The sequence below is a fragment of the Leptosomus discolor genome, chromosome 27 (genome assembly GCF_034619465.1).
Source record: "Leptosomus discolor isolate bLepDis1 chromosome 27, bLepDis1.hap2, whole genome shotgun sequence".
Classification (NCBI taxonomy): Eukaryota; Metazoa; Chordata; class Aves; order Leptosomiformes; family Leptosomidae; genus Leptosomus; species Leptosomus discolor.
Window position 1 is genome coordinate 266,721 of NC_141417.1, and position 15,920 is coordinate 282,640.

At 58.1% G+C, this 15,920-nt stretch overlaps 1 protein-coding gene across 1 annotated transcript in view; it reads right to left on the minus strand.

The window, feature by feature from the left end:
- LRP1 (LDL receptor related protein 1) overlaps window positions 1-15,246 on the minus strand; it is a 72,285-nt gene extending 57,039 nt beyond the window's left edge. The window contains exons 1-9 of the mRNA XM_086478565.1: window positions 15,117-15,246; window positions 14,629-14,736; window positions 14,163-14,355; window positions 14,052-14,113; window positions 12,995-13,117; window positions 6,825-6,962; window positions 4,176-4,295; window positions 3,126-3,254; window positions 2,587-2,850 (exon numbers count right to left, since the gene is read on the minus strand). Coding sequence (XP_086334691.1) covers window positions 2,587-2,850; window positions 3,126-3,254; window positions 4,176-4,295; window positions 6,825-6,962; window positions 12,995-13,117; window positions 14,052-14,113; window positions 14,163-14,355; window positions 14,629-14,736; window positions 15,117-15,246 — 1,267 coding nt within the window. The remainder of the gene's footprint in view (window positions 1-2,586; window positions 2,851-3,125; window positions 3,255-4,175; window positions 4,296-6,824; window positions 6,963-12,994; window positions 13,118-14,051; window positions 14,114-14,162; window positions 14,356-14,628; window positions 14,737-15,116) is intronic.
- Between the last annotated feature and the right edge of the window lie 674 nt (window positions 15,247-15,920).

Sequence of the window (15,920 nt, forward strand, 5' to 3'; positions counted from 1 at the left end):
AGGGAGGCCTTTCATCACACCCTCCCCGGGCAGGAGGAAGATCTGCCGGGAGACACACAGGAGCCGCGTTCTCGCTCCTTCCGAGGCGCGTTGGACTGTTATTGCTAACGCAGTGTTTCCAGACAGCACGCGTCTGTCCAGGTAGCACGAACCCACCCAGAGTGCAGTCTGCAGGGAAGGAGGCTAATGGCATGACCACATCACGAGCCGACATCTCGGGGCTGAAAATGAGTGCCCAAGTGCGTGGTTTTGCTCTGCAGCCCCAACCTGAGGTCGGAGGGACCCCTTTACTGCTCCTCTGCAAGCAGCCCCTGCCCAACAGCAGCAGGGACCAGGAGCTGCTGGGCCTCCCTTCCCTGCAGATGGGACTGCTGCCTTCACCCCAGGGCAAGGGCCGGTGCTTTCCCACCCAGGTCAGCTGAATTCCCCTCTTCCCATCCTGAACTATCACAACTGATCAGGAGGCCAAGCAAAGGCACCTTTTCTTGTTGGGACTTGAACACACTCTTATTACGAGCTCCCTTCCCCTCCTGACCATAATTAAAAGGTCGTGTCTCAGATTAACTTCCTGGAGCTGGAGCAGCCCCAACAACCGCCCCAAAAGCCTGCCAGGCCGATGGCCTCACCTGGCTATGGCAGAGGGGCTGCAGTCAGTGCTGCAGGTCCTGATCCTGCACTGACGCCTCCGTGCCGCTCGCTCGTGGTCAGGGTGGTTGCTCCTCCTGCAGCCACCTCGACTCGCGAGCCGGGTCACTGATCCCTGGGGCTGCTGCGCTCTCAGCCTCACGCCATCCACAGCCAGGTGAAGGCACCCCACAAAGCTCAGGACCCTCCCAGCGTGGGGACCTGGCTGTGGAAAGGCACCCGGGCTGACTTCAGGAACACCCTGAAACCTTTCACCCGAATCCCAGTGGTTTCCCTTCCCCTGGGCCAGCCACGGCTCATGGCTCACGTGCTGTCCACAACCCACAGCCCCCGCTGCAACGTCCTGCTGCGGGAAATTACAGCGTTAAAACGGAGCTCAAGGGGAAGCAGTGCGCGGCCAGAGCTTTACACGGCACTGCCGTCTGCGCCTCCACTGAACTACGGGGACACCAAACTCAGCCCAAGGAAGCCTTAAGAGAGGAGCCACGTAACAGCAGACCTCCTTAAACCATAGGGGGGACAGCAGAAAGCAGAGCCGAGCCCTGTCTTGCCTAATTTCAGGCTATGGCCTGCAAGAGCAAAGGGTGAGGCCTCTCCCTAAAAATACACACTGCCCTAAAAATACACAGTGCAAGCTTAAATTAACCATGCTGCACACACCCTCGGCAGGGCGCAGCGACCGGAGCCCGATGAGCCCCAGCCCCAACACAGCCCGAGGGGTGGCAGGAGCCTGCGGGTCCCCAGCTCACACCCCGCGCTTCAGCCAGGGCTTCGGTCAGTTCCCCTTCGGCAGCGGGGCACTGCAACATTGCCCCCAGCAGAGAAACACCCCCGGCTCCGCCATCCACCCAAGACCTTTACTCATTTGCAAAGATCAGTTCATACACGTTCGTCTAATTCGCTAGGTTGGCTATTGCTCATCACATGACCCCACCCGCGTCTCTGCGGAAGAAGGGGATCCCTCTTGCATCAGGCACCGCACAGTCTCCCCCTGGAAGCACCCCGACCTTCAGGAGGCAAAAGACAGTGGGAGGATGACGCCAGGGAAGCCAAGGGCTGCAAAACCTGATGGAGACGCACTGCAAACCCAGACACCCCCAGTCCCACCCTGACCGACTCGGTCTGTGGTTCCAAAGGATAGAATCAGCGACACAACAACACTGGGAGAGTTTCCCACATCCTGGCTGTACGGCTACGGCACCCACCCACCTCCCCTCTCACAGGGACCCCACCAACCCCATTGCCCTGCACCTACGAGAGCACACGAGAAAGGTGCCTGGAAGCCCACGGCTTCTGCCGGGACCCCTCCCCGGGCAGAGGCTCTCAGGAGAGCAGGCATGGGCACGGGCCTCAGTCAAAGAGCACCAAAATCCAAGCAAGTAACTCTCTTTCCCATTCTGGCTGCTGAACTGGGACCAGCAAGCCCAAACAGGAGACAGAGCCGTAACCACACTCTTTATGGCTGGGGAGACACAAGTGGAATGAAACCAGCATCTGCCACTCATGCCAGTGACTCATGCGGCCGCCTGAAGGGAGGCACTTTTTGGTCAGGATTTTATTCTCAGTCACTACTTGAGGTGGGAACCAACGCCTGGTCTGGCCAGGGGAATGCAAGGCAAAAACCAAAAGAGGAAGCAAAGAGAACTGCCATCCCCAAACCTGCTACGCAGGTACCATCTCTGCTCCTCGCTGTATCGTTTTCTCCTCATACACTCACAAAGAAACCACAAAACTTGCTAGAAATAAGAGGGAAGGAAAAGGAAAGCCAAAAGTTAGGTTTGTGCTGAAGCCTCGGTGCCTGGCCCCATGCAAAGCTGCCTCCTACCAAAATACACCCCCACTTCACCTGCTGCTGGCTGGGGGTGCTCAGGCTGTCGAAAGGAGATGGGGACTGGGCAAGCAAGGACTGGAAGCAAGATCCAAAGGGGAGCAGGCACTCACGGTGTAGGCTGAGGGAGATGTTGATGGAGCGCTCTTCCACGAAGCCCTTCAGGTTGGGGATCTTGGCACACTTGAGAATGGTCTGGGAGGCACTGTCGCCCACGTGAACCCAGCACACTGTGTCTTCAACGTAGTTGAAGTCCATGGCCGTGGTCTGCTTGGCGCTGGTGGGGGTGATGTTGGGCACAGGGGCTCCGCTCAGGTAGGTGGCCAGGATGTTCTGGGAGTTGGCAATGAGCAGCACGGGCGGGCGGTCCACGGGCTCTGGAGGGGAAAGGAGGGGAGAAGGGTGGTCACGGCAAAGCACCCGAAGCTCGTGGCTGCAACGCCGTATCAGCCTGCAGCCCGGCCCTTCTGCTCCAGCAAAAACAAGACGGCGACACACAGCCCAAGACGGGCAAGGAGGTGGTAGCTCAGGCCAGTCCTCAGGGAAGATCACCGTGAAGTGAAGAACCCGGGGCAGGGGTAAACATACAGCAGGAGGCCACAGTTTGCAGAGCTGCCCAGAAGCAATATGCTCCTCCTGCCAAGGATCTCACCATTCTTGGCTTTGCAGGATCTATTATCGGGCTGCAAGAGGTATCCTTCAACACAGCTACACGTGTAGGAGCCCTCTGTGTTGGTACATGTCTGGCTGCAGGTCCCATAGATGGTGCATTCATCAAAGTCTGGAAAAGAAGCAAAAAGCCCAAGGTTTGGACCAGCAAACCTTCTCCTTAGCTGCCTTAAGAGGGAATGAAGGCTCCCATTTTCTCCAAGGTAGAGCTGCAGGGGAGGATACGATCCCCAAGCTGAAGGGACGGTCCCAACAGCCTCCAGAGGAATATTTGGCCGACATCACCTCACGACACCCGTGGGCAGTCCCCAGCTTTCTGCTCCTGCATCAGCAGCAAGGCAGCAAAAGGACTGTCCCTGCCTCGCAGACGAGCCTTTTCAAGGCCTAATTATCTACTGCCCCTCCCCCCCACTCTGCAAAATCTGCACCTAAATTTCCAGTCTGAATTTCTCTAATCTTCAGCTTCCAAACCCCTGGCTTGCACGCTGCTCTTTCTTCTGCTAGATGAAAGAGCAGTCTCCACCGGAGCGCTCTTGCCCCCAGAGGGGCGTGCAGGAGCTGATAAAGGCCCCTTTCACCTCCGCTCAGATAAATGAAAGCGACGGAGCCGCTGCAATCTCTCACTTCCAGACTTGTTTCCAGGCATCACACTGATCTGATCGCTCCTCGCTGACCCTCTCCTATTTTCCAGCATCCTCTCTGAGGCACGGACACCGGGAGCGCATACAGGCCCAGCAACGGCCCCTGACTCTGTATACAGAGACAAAGCCTTCTCCTTACTCCCCCCTCCCAATATTCCTCACTCGGGCTTTCAGGAGGAAAGCATTCAGATAAGGGCCCCACGGCAGCAGGGAGGCAGAGTCCCATCCCGTCAACCCCCTGTGCTCCCCCGTGAAGGTCAGGGTCTGCCCCAAGTCCCTTCGGCCGCACGGCTGAGCCCCAGCACCACTGCCAAGACGGCAGCATCGGCCACAGCCCAGAGGAGCCGCCGGCACTGTGCCGGGGCTGCCGGCTCTGCCCGCCGCGTACCAACCTTTGCAGCTCCTCCTGTCCTCAGCCAGCTGGAAGGAGTTGTTGCAGTAGCAGGCTGGTCCGTTCAGCGTCGGCACGCAGTGGTGCTGGCAGGCCAGGGCCGTGCAGTTTGGTAACTGTTCTGAGGTGAGAGGGAAGACGGAGGAGAGAGGATGTCACCCATGTGCGAGCAGGGATGCTTGGGTGAGGGACAGGATGGATGCCCGGGCCCTGGCATTGGGTGAAGGGGACCCTCAGGCACCCCACGAGGCTTTGCTGGGGCCTCCATGCTGTCCCCCTACTCCCTGGTGGGGAGGGAAGGACTGAGACCCTCAGCAGAGGGAGAGGAGGCCATAATGGATATGTGGCTGCTCCACGAGAGGGGGGGTCTGAGCAGCCCCAGTGTCTCCCAAAGCCACTGACTCTCCACTGCTTCCTGCTGGGAGCCCGTTGGGGCCGCGGCCAGCCAAGACCCGGCACTCCTCACACCGGGGGGGTGACACGAGACTTGGCTCCGGGGTATCCCGGGGGACACAGGTCCTAGAGACGCTTCGGGGCGAGCTGGTCTGCCACGTCCTCTCTGCAGCAGGTCCCCTCTAACCAGAGCTGCAGGCAGCCCAGCGACCACCCCGTGACAGAGCTGCTGCGGTGCAGGCAGCCAGCTGCCAGATGTACCGGAGAGCCCGGAGCTGGCAGTGCCCGTACAGCACCGCTGCAGTGCCAGGGTCAGGGTCAGGGGGCCCCAGGACAAAGCTGGGACCAGAGATGTGGCCGCCCAGCTCACCCCGTCCCATGGCTTCATTCCATTAGCAGTCGTAATACACACCAGTAAAGGCCCCACCTGCCCAGGGCTGCCAACGGGCAGGGGGAGGCCGGGGCTGCCCACCTTACTCTGTTGAGAAACAGCAGCAGCCTCCAACTTCATCAGGGCCATTTAGCAACGGGCCTCTTTTGCCTGCTGCCAGCCCTTTGCTGGGGGTTTGGTTTACGTTGGGTTTTATTTTCCCCTCTCCTCTCCTCGCCCTGCCCGACCCAGTCACTTGGGTGCTTGGAGGGCGTTGAACTGGATCCCAGCAAACGTGCCGGCAGAGGAGAAACAGCAGCCGCCCAGCCACAAGCCTCTCCAAACCAAAACCATGCAGCCCTTTCCATGTCCCCCTCTGCAGCCAGGGCTGGACAGGGGAGCAGCATCCAAGTGCTGCGAAAATCCTCCCCTTGAAAATCCTCCCCTTCGCATGTGGAACCGTTTAATAAGCCAGGCAGGACCCTGCCGAGTTGTTTAGAAGGTTTATCGGCTTTGGCAGGACCAGCTATTCACTTCAGATTTTATCTCTCAGCTAAAGCACCAGCCCCCAGAGTGCCAGGTCTGCAGGAGGGGGATGACAGGGAAGTTCCAGCACTGAGGCTCCGATGGCTTTTCCACCCCGGTGGACGGCTGCAGGGCCAGTGAGGCTCCCGCCTCCCCAACGTGTCTCTGCACCTCTGCGGGACAAACCTCCTGCCCGCTGCAGGGGGACTGCAGCCCCGGGCAGAGGCCGGGCACCAAGGGCAGCGAGGGGAGTGGGACGGGGCGGCACGATGCTCTGGCAGCTGGGGCATGAACCGGGGCGACAGCTCACCTCCCCAAGCCCGGGGCAGAGGCGGGCTGGGGCTCACGACCAGCTGCGAGGAAATGCCTCCCCAGGGCGGCACCGCCAGCTCTCCCCGCACTGGCCTGCGGGCAGGGGGGACCTCGGCATCTGACAGAAGCGCTAGCAAGGGTTTACATCCCCAGCGTGCCCAAACCTGTGAGCAGCAACTGTCCTGACACAGGGCCTGCCCGCACCCAGCCCTCGCCTCGAGCACACTGGTCACATGCTGCCCAGCTGTGAAAAGCCAGATCTCACTTAACTAATGAGGACTATTAGCGAAATATTAATTGTCAGCTTGGGCACAGCTGCAGAAGCTGCCCTGGGCTCCTCCAGTGGGAGCCAGGCAGCGGAGAGGAACTCGGTCCCAGCTCCAGGGAGCCCTCCAGGGCAGGGTCTCCCACACCGGGCTCAGGCAGGGCAAGGCAGGAGCCCCCCGCCCCAGGCAGAGGAAAGGCTGGGGAGAAAAGCCCACTCATTGCTTGCCCGGAGTCTGCAGAGATCCAGCTCCAGAGGTCAGCCCAGGACACGCATTTCTGAGCGACTAATCTGCGCACCAGAAGCCGGCACACACTGATTTAGGGAGAGTTTTCCAGCAGGATTAGTAACCGGGACAGGCCAGGAGGGGGGACAAAGCTCCTGGAAATTACGAAAAAAACATACTGGTATCTCTTATCTGAACCAGAACCCCAGTGCTTCAAGCTTTTAAACCCAGGAGACAATGCAGCTATTTAATGGCCTGCAGGCTCAGGAATGATGGGCATTTCACTTCCAAGCAGCTCTGGCTAATCTCTGGATGTGCTACCGGCCAGCCCGGCGCTGAGCTGCCCCACGTGGCTGAGCACAGAGCGTGGCGGTACCGGTGCGAAGCCGTTCAACAAAACCAATGCAGGGCTCACGCCGTACAGCCAGAAACCGGGGATGAACGTGGACCTCGTGACTCTTACCACGGCAGGGAAGGAAAGGAGGTGAGGGCAGTATCTCATGGGGCAGCCCTGCTACTCACAGCCCCTCTTTGACCACCATCCCCCCCAGACACCTACCCCGACAGTGTGGCCCCTCATCAGAGCCGTCAAAGCAGTCGTGGAGCCCGTTGCACAGCTTGCTCATGTGAATGCATAGCTCCGTGCCCAGGCAGTTGTGCTCGTTGGGCTGGCAGCGAGACACCTTACTCTGAGGACCTGTAAGACAGCAAAAGGCAGAACTGTCACTGAAGGGAGAGCGTGACGGCTCTGCAGCCCCATCACCCAGAGGAAATGCCCAAAACCTCGAGGGAACTCGTGTGTCCCCTCCACATTGCTCTGCCGTGGCTGTCCAGCAGTGACCATCACCCACTGGATGTGGCCTCGCACAGCAGGATTTCAGGTGAAAGCCCTTAAGGCAGACGCAGGGGTTCAGGGAACCTCACGTTCCCCAGGAAGTTTGTGGGAACATCTCTGCAGCAGCCGGCAGCAGGCAAGCACCGCGCCAGTAGCAAGCATCTGAACGCACCTTGACTCACTCCCTCTGCCCAGACGTAGGTTAAATCCTCCTTGGTTTGGATTCCCCTGCCCAGCACGTGCCCCAGAGCGAAAGGAGCACCCACCTAGCGAGGCCAGTCCCAAATCCTCTCGGCTCCCACAGCAGCTGGAGGCCAGAAAAGGCCACGAGTAAAGGCTCAAAGCAGGCTCTGCCCCTTCCAGCATCCCCAGCTCTCCCTGGAGGAAGCTCATTAAGAGACACTGGATTTCCCTTTCAGAGCAGGCAGGACTGCTGTGGGTGCCACCCTCCAGGGAGGAAAAGCATGACCCATCTGGAGTGAACTTCCGTGAACTTTCCCTTTCCCATCGCCTCTGCAGCGCGCAACCCAAGCTGGAGCATCGTGCGAAAAGGAAGGAGATGTGGGGCGGCTGGGAATCTTCGCCCAGCCCCTGAGACTACGTGCCCAACCTTGGGAGTGAGCCGAGTCAATGGGCTGGGGTCCCAGGAGGAAGGTGACCCCGGACCGCAGCAGCCCCAGACTCTCTGTTCAAGCTCCTGTGGGTCACGTCCGCTCCGGGCTGCCCGGACACACAGCGCTGGGCAGCCCTCGCTGCTGGGAGGGCCGGGGGCACACGGGGCTGGGCAGTGCTGAGCACCCCAAGCACAGCCGCCCGGCTCCCCACCGCCCCAAGCTCTCCCTCAGGGCCAACACGTTCTTCACTAAGAGGCTGCTGTGCAGGCGGGCTTGCAGGGGGTCGTTAAGAACCGGGGCTATGCGACACAAGGAGACTTAATCTCTGTTATTAACTAGAAAATTTACAAAGGAAGCAAGGCTTATTTTTAAGCTTCTCTGCAAAGAAGCATGGCATTGAGACAAACAACAAAATACACCATAAATCGATCAACATCCTGAAGCCCCGTTAAAAGCTCCACCAATGTCCTGGCTCCAACACTGCTTCACCCCAGGCTGGAAGGCAGCTGCTGGGGGGTGACACACTGACAGTGAGCCCTGGCACAGCACGGGCTCGGCCTCAGTGGCTCACCGGCACAGCACGGGGACCAGAGAGCTCTGCAGGCTCTCCTCTCCTCCCTGGCCCCAAACCTAAGTTTCCCTTTAGGGCTGCATATGCAGCGTTTTGCCAGCTCTCCCTGGAGCCACCAGCACGCCTCTGCTGACTCAATGGCAGCACGCAAGTGAAATACTAAAATTCCATTTTATGGGGAGACAGTGGCTGTTTCTGCCTTGCCCTCACATCAGCCCAGCAGGCAGCACATCAGCCCCGCTGGCAGTGGTGGCAGAAATAGCTCCCCGAGCTCCCTGCAGACCACCCCGTCCTTCGCAGCATGTGAAGTGCCAGGCGAGCGCCGAGAAGGGCACCTGCAGCACATCACATGCCGAGCGCTTTGTCCAGGCGTGGTCCCGTTTTACACAGCTATTGAGACCAGCAGTCACCTTCATCTAAGACTCCACTGGTGGAGTTTGCCCTAAATAAGTTTAAACTCTCCTTGGGAGAGGAGCATTACATCACGCTTAGCTTGCAGGGTCCAGACCAGCACTCCGCATGCCGGCACATCCTCATCCAGCACAGTTCCTGCCCCGCCGACACACGCCCAGACAGCGAGGGCTCAGTTTCGCTCCCTGCGAGCTGGCACTGCCGAGCTACACCAGTGCTTCCCCCTCAGCCTCATCTCGCCCCAGCCCCTGTTCGCAGCACGCCGTTGGCATCACTAATGGGAGACTGAGGTTAAAGCCTGGAGGTGGCTCCTCTCAGACGGAGCCTTCTCCAGGTTAGCCTGAGCCCCTCCGCCTGCCAGAAACAGCAAATTGCTACTTGCGGAGCAGATGGAGCAGGCTGGGTTTCTCCTCTGCCCTTCCCAAACCAATCAAAGCCTTTGCAGAACTGAAGTCCAGCGGGAAATCTCCAAGGAGCCGCCCTGCAGCCCGGCACGCTGCTGCTCCTGCAGAGATGGGCAGGAGGTTTCCGCAGCAGGAGCAGCCCATGAAAGCCCCTGCTAAGAGCGCACAACCACCGCGCCTTGCCGAAAGGTCCCCAGCCTGCCACGGTGGAAACATCACCCTCTTTTGTTTGTCCGTTCTGGGCAGCGACTAACTGGGGGCTGCCGGCACACATGTGCCCCCTCTTGCACAAGAGGTGCCCAAAGAACACAAATCTAACAGGCTTCAGATGCCAGACCACTCCCCTGCACACAGGCTGTGTGTCAAACGTGTCCCAGTATGTTTCCAGTTAGCCAACTGGCTTGCACTGGAGCGACGGGCTCCTCCAGGATGCAGAAAACAGAGCTCAGGACTCCCGGGCTCTGTCACAGCCGCCAGGGATGTGGGTTTCTCCTCCTTCCCAGCCCCAACCCAGGGCCCCCAGCAGACGATTCCCAGGAGAGTTTCTCACCAGGTGCCTCTTCACAGCTTTTGTTTTTCACAGAGGGCTGAACAGCAGTGCTATCTGGGCACCAAGTAATTGTGAATTAAGGGTTAATTAAGTCATATCAATATATGGGCTGAAAGAATGAAGGCACTGAAATAAAGTGCACAGTTCATCAGTCAAAACTGATCTGCCGTGTCCATTATTCCCCTGCAAAGAGCCTGGATCAAACTACTTATCACAAACAGGGCAGGATTAATCTACAAGCCACTTTGTTTGCTTTTGACTGTGTTGGCACACTAATAAATGAGCCAATTTATTACATGTGACAGGCTTGTGGTACACCCCAAGGAGCTGAATTAGACAGGAATTTTTAACCTCTAAAAACCACCTGGAAAAAAAAAAAAAAAAGAAGGAAAGAAGGAAAGAAGAAAAGCAATTCTGAAAACGCAGCCTGCAGTTGATTTGGCAGCAGCCCAGAGAGACACAGACGTGGGGGAACGCAATAAAGGAATGGGAAGGAGGAGCAGCACAGTCCTGCTCCCTCCACCGGGACGGATGGCAGCACTCGCAGCCAAGCACCGGTGGAGCTCGGGCAGGGAAGTTCCTCTTGGTGTGTCCCGGCTGCGCCCGGCGCCAGCACCACAGGAAGAGAGCAAAGGCTTTGCAGACGATGGGGTCGCTCGAAACGCGCCCGGACCTGAGCAGGGCCACACCATCGACAGATCCAGCACCGGGCCAGTGCGGCGAGACAAGGGATTTGAGACCTCCCGAACCCTCGGGCCGATGAACCACTTGATGCTGAACTCTCGCAAACATTCAAGTGACCGAAGGCCACAGACCTGCAGATTTATCTGCGGCGAAGCCAGCGGCGCCGCTGTCACGCGGCTGGAGAAACGCGGGCCAGCAGCTCGGCTGTCCCGCTCGCAGGCAAACCCCCAGCCTGGCCAGGGCACCCAGCTGAGCTGGGAGAGCTCCAGGCACGAGGCCAGCCGGGTCGCAGCGGCCAGATGACGGCTGCAGCTCAGCCACGGCAAATGCATTTCTCAGAGCCCCTCATCTCCTTTGATTTTCAACAGGATGGAGGCTCTTGTCCAAGATTTTGTCCCCGGAGGAAAGCTCCATGGAGTGAAAACCCGACTGACTGGGCCAGAACCAAGTACGAGCCACTCACACAGACACGGGCACAGCACTGAGCTCGGAAAGGGAACTCTTCCTATGCCCAGCTAACACGTGAGCAAAGCCAGTAAATACTTAAAAGGATTCCCCAGGGAGGAAAACCTCACACATAATAGACGGCATTTCAAGAGACTCTGACATGAGTACATTAGTGCAATGTAAACAACCCTGCCGCACTGCCAGGGCACACCAAGCAGCGTGCAAGAGGCGTGTTTGCAGCCTGGGCTTAAAAAAGAGATTAAATAATAGTAATAAAAGTCATTCTCTCCCTGCCAAAAAGATAAGGAGGATGAGAGCCTGCTGGAAGCCCCGGTGCCGAAGTGGCGTGAGAAAAGCTTGCCTGGCAATCCGAGAGATACCGGGCTCCTCGCCCTGCGTGTGCTGACAGGTCGGACTCCGCTCGTGCAGGCCTGGGCAGGAGCAGGCAGGCAGCAGGCAGCTACCTCCATCCATACCCCTGCCCATGGGAAAGGCACAGATGGGTGCAGGCGAGCTCCAGGCCAGACGTGCACCAGCACCACGCTGAGTGCGGCGAAGGAGCCAGCAGCGATGGCCGCTGACCCTGACCTCCACATCCCAGAGGGTGCAACATCCTCCTGGTGCTCCCCAGGCTAACGCGGTCTTGGGTCAAGCCCCTCCAGGTCCCCAAACCTCAGTGGTCACTTCTGAAGCTGAGGAGGGAACTGCTCCCCAAGAGAAGAGCATTTCCAAAGTTGAGGGTCTGTGGTGGTGATGGAAACCCGTGGACTCTGTCCCACGGGGCTGGACTCTGCCAGCCCCTGCCAGCGGTGTCTCCGCAGTGAAGGAAGAGGAAAAAGGGGAAGAGGGAAAAGCATCCACGGGGTCTGTTTTCCGTTCACCTGCCTGTACAGATGGGGGGTGGGAAGCAAGCCCAGACACGCGCAGCAAGCGGAATACATCAATCAGGACGGATTTCTTCCAGCCAGGGAAGGGCCTCCGAGTCCTCCCGCAGTAATTTTCCAGGGCTGCTGACTGACTGGAGCCAGACAGCCCATCCCAGCCCCCTCATCCCTCCCACAGAGGGGACCGTTGCATCATTTTGCCTTAAGAAATAAATAACCCCAGTGCTGAACCAGAAACTGCTTTGGAGACCTTTATGCTGAGTACAGCATGAAGCAGGAGTCTGGGAAGGATCTCTGGGCCAGTGGACAAGAGGATTTTGCTGGTCACTGGTGAGCAGCAGCAGGCATGACAGCCCAACATCTCCAGGCTACTTTCCTGATGCAGTAAAAAACCTAACAAGGCTGCTCTGAGAGGCAACAAGGGCGCTGCAACCTCCCTCATCACACGGAGGGAGAAATCGGGACACAGGGAGAGGTGGTTCCTTGCTCCAGCCAGAGCAGAGCCCCCGGCGCAGCACGGTGCAGCGGGACCAACACACTGGCCGCCCCCGCAGAGCCCCGGGCACCAGCATCCCCTGGCTCGCTCCCCCGTGCAGACACCCCCACCCCCTCCCCAGCCCTTGCACCCTGTCTAACCCAGCCCAGTTCCCTGTTCGCTTCTGGACCAAGACCCGACTGCCCCCCCTGAGGTGGAAGCATCCCCAGCGCCAGGGCTGCCAGCATCGCTGCAGCAGCGGCTCCAACAGCCCAGGACAAAACCAGTAAAACCAACACAGCATCCTAATCCAAACACATCTGGGGAAAGTGGCGTTGCTTTCCCCGGCTGTTCCCAGGCCTCCCAGAGATCTCCTTCCCTCGTCCTAGCACCCGTGGAGCGCCCGGCACGGAGGCGCAGCCGCTCGAGGGAGGGACGCTGCTGCCACAGAGCTGACCTGGTGCAGGCGCAGCCCTGCCCAGCGCCACGGCTCGCTGCATCCTCACCTCTGGGACTCTGCCTTCCTCGTGCAAATCAATTTTGTTGGAAACAGAAAATAAATCAGTGATACCCCATTCCCAGTTATGATGGATCACGGCCCCAGAGCCAGAGGCCCCGGGAGCAGCAGCTAGGGAGACAAAGGGAGGACAGACAGATGGACGGCTTGGACTCCTGCCCCGTGTGGTACCCACCCCCCCGAGGTGCCATGGGCTCCGGGTACTACGGGAGAAACAGGAGCTGAGGTAGAGCAGTTGTGTGGTGCCGCCTGTTCGGGACCCTGGAACGACTGTGCAACGAGAGAATGGATGAAACAAAACCAAAAGAACATTATTAGGAAGGAAAGGCATACATACATATATCGGGTGATTCATCCGAGCCATCCGGACAATCCTTTTCCCCGTCACAGCGCCAGCCCTTAGATATGCACGTAATCTGATCTTTGCATGCAAACTGTTTAGGGCTACACGTCTTCGGTGCTGGATGAGAAAAAAAATAATGATAATAAACAAGATCAGTTTCTTCCCAAAGACAAGTTATTTTAAAAAAATAAAATTTAAATTAAGGACTAGATTGCTTTTAGTTTGATTTCTTTCTAATGGCTCAGCAAAAGTTTTAGCCTGGCATCAGATCCATCAACCTCGCCCCTAAGGAAAGGAGAAAATTTAAACTGAAGCATTAATTACACTGCAAGAAAACAGGAACCGAGATCCATGATGCACTAACAGATTTTAAAGATCATTTAACTTGGATGAATTAGCTCCTGGGAGCCAAAGGCGGTTTATTTTCTATGCTAGACAGTAAAAAAGACAGGGGAAAAAAAAGAGAAAACCCAAACGAGAACAAATTAAAAAGTAACATTTTTAAATCACAAAGACAGCAGCAGGACGGGTTTTTCATCCATCCTGCAGCCAGGAAACGCACCCGGGCACGGCCAGGACAATGCTCCCAGGGGAGGGTGGGTGACCCGGAACCACCCGCCTGGGACACGCAGAATAAAACCAACCCGTAACAAAACCAGCAGGAAAACCTAAAGCCCAGAGCGCAGAACTGGCCTGATGCCGGGGACGGGCTGGGGAGAGCTCCGGACCGGGGTGCACAAAACCTTGCCGAAACTGGCACCTCGAGGAAGCTGGCTGCAATGGGGGGTCACTGCACCCCTGAGCACAGGCTGCAACGGGGGGTCACTGCAACCCCCCCCCGAGCACAGGCTGCGCGACTCCATCTTTGCCTAAGGGTCGCGGTTAGCAGGGAAGGCAGAGACCCTCGCCCGCCCCCGGCACTGCCGGGCTGTGCTTTGCCAGCCAGTGGGCGCTGCACCAAGACCTCTTTTGGCCAATGCCAGCAGCGAGGGCAGCACCAAACATGAAAAAATGCCTCTGCAGCCGTACAGGTAAGACAGGCGGGGGGTACCAGAGCCAGCCAGCTTGGAGGTGATGCCAAAGCACGGCTGGCAGCAGAAGTTCAGGTAAGAACTGCAGTCAGGAAGGATCAAGACACAGTGAAGCCGTGCTGGCTTCGAACCTGACCCGCTGTGCCGGGGGCTCCTGGGCGAGGGCCATTGCCCCGGCACAGCCCGGCACCCACAGCCCCGCCAGCTCAGGGCTATCTTCTTGCCAGTCCTTCAGCATTTCACTTTCTTCCCCGAGATCCAGCTCTCTGCAGTGAACGCTTTCACGCCGATCGCAGCTTTTGCTCTGAACAGTTAGCCCGAGCCCTTGGGAAGGCAGGAAATTTTGAAAACCTTCAATGAAACACAACTGTGAACGTTTGTTAAAAACAAAGGCAGTCCAACACACGCAATTCCCTAAACATTTATCTTGTGTCATCCTTAGTCTTCTGCTAAATTCCTTGCTCCAGGGATCCACTTAACTTTTCGCTCAGCCTGTGGAAGGAGGATCCCTGCATGTCCCTCGCTGCAGCCACACCAGGCAGCACCACGGGCAAGAGCTGCTGCTGGTGTTGCAGCTCATTTCACACGTTTCCTGACCCAGCTTGCCCTCAGGCTCCTGGCAGGCAGAGAAGGTGCCGTGATGCCTCTCCAGCTCCTGCCATGGGAAGGAAACGCCACAGCCAGGCCTGGTCTGCAGCAGGGATGCTGCGAGGGAAGAGGATGGGGAAGGTCCGGTCCCCAGTCCAAATCCCAGTTCCTAAAGGGTGGGAGTAAACTCTCTCCACCATGTAACAATGCTAATTATTCCTCAGACCTGCAAAAGGGCTTTGTTTGATGTCATTTGGTTTGATTGAAGAGTGCCACCTCCTACAAACCTCCCTTCCCTTCTGTCTTTAAAGCATCAGCATCGGTAGCGTTGGAGCTGTTGCTTAGAGGGAAAGGCTCGACACCACGACAGGGAGCTCAGCGCAATCAAGATGGAGACTGGACATATCAAAATGGATGAAACATCACTGGTTACAAGCAGATGCCTCCCCCTCCACCACCCCCCCACACCTTCTTTAGGCAAGAGATGACTTGGAGACCAAGCCTGCTCCCTTCCTCCCGCAGGACGCAGGCTGGGAGCTCAGGGACAGGCGCCTCCTGCAACCAGCTCTCCTCCGAAGCCAGCTCTGCCACCCCCTCTTCCCGGAGGAGCTCATCTTCCGCCTCCATCTCCCAGCCACAAGTATAGCAAATGCGAGATTCATTAAGAAAACCACAGCAAAGAACGAATGCTCCCGTGGATTTCCTGCTCTCCCTCATCCTCCCAGGTCTCCAGCAGCCACAAAGCGACCTACGGCTGCCGCAACGGCCCAGCCGACCGCAGCCAGCACCCAGGAACCCGCCGGGCCAACAGTGGCCACCGTCTCCCCACCGGTCGAGCTTCGGTCCCAGCCTCTTATCTGCCTCCTGCCCCCCGAGGGGAGTGGGCAGATCTGCACAGGAGGGCAAACCCCCTGGCAAGGGGTTCCCAGCCTGCTGCCCCATCCCAGCCGCTCACAGCCCTGCGGGGATGTGTTGACATGGGAGGAGAAACCAGAGCCAGGACAGGATTTTGTTTTGCACTGGAAACACTGGTCCTGGAGCAGGGGTGCTCACCAGCAGCATGGAAGATTGGCCCCTCACTTGAAGGCATCATCCCTAAGTCCCAGCACCTATACCTCTCAGAGCAGCCCCATCTCCAGAGCTGGCTGTGCTTGGACCGGAGCAGAGCAGGTTCTCCGGCTGCTGGCAGCAGCACCCCCACGCAGGAGGGGGACATGCGGGATTACTTCCAAGCACTGACCATTGCTCACACATGCTCTGCTGACCTGCACACATCGTGGCTTTCCTCAAGGAAAGCCACC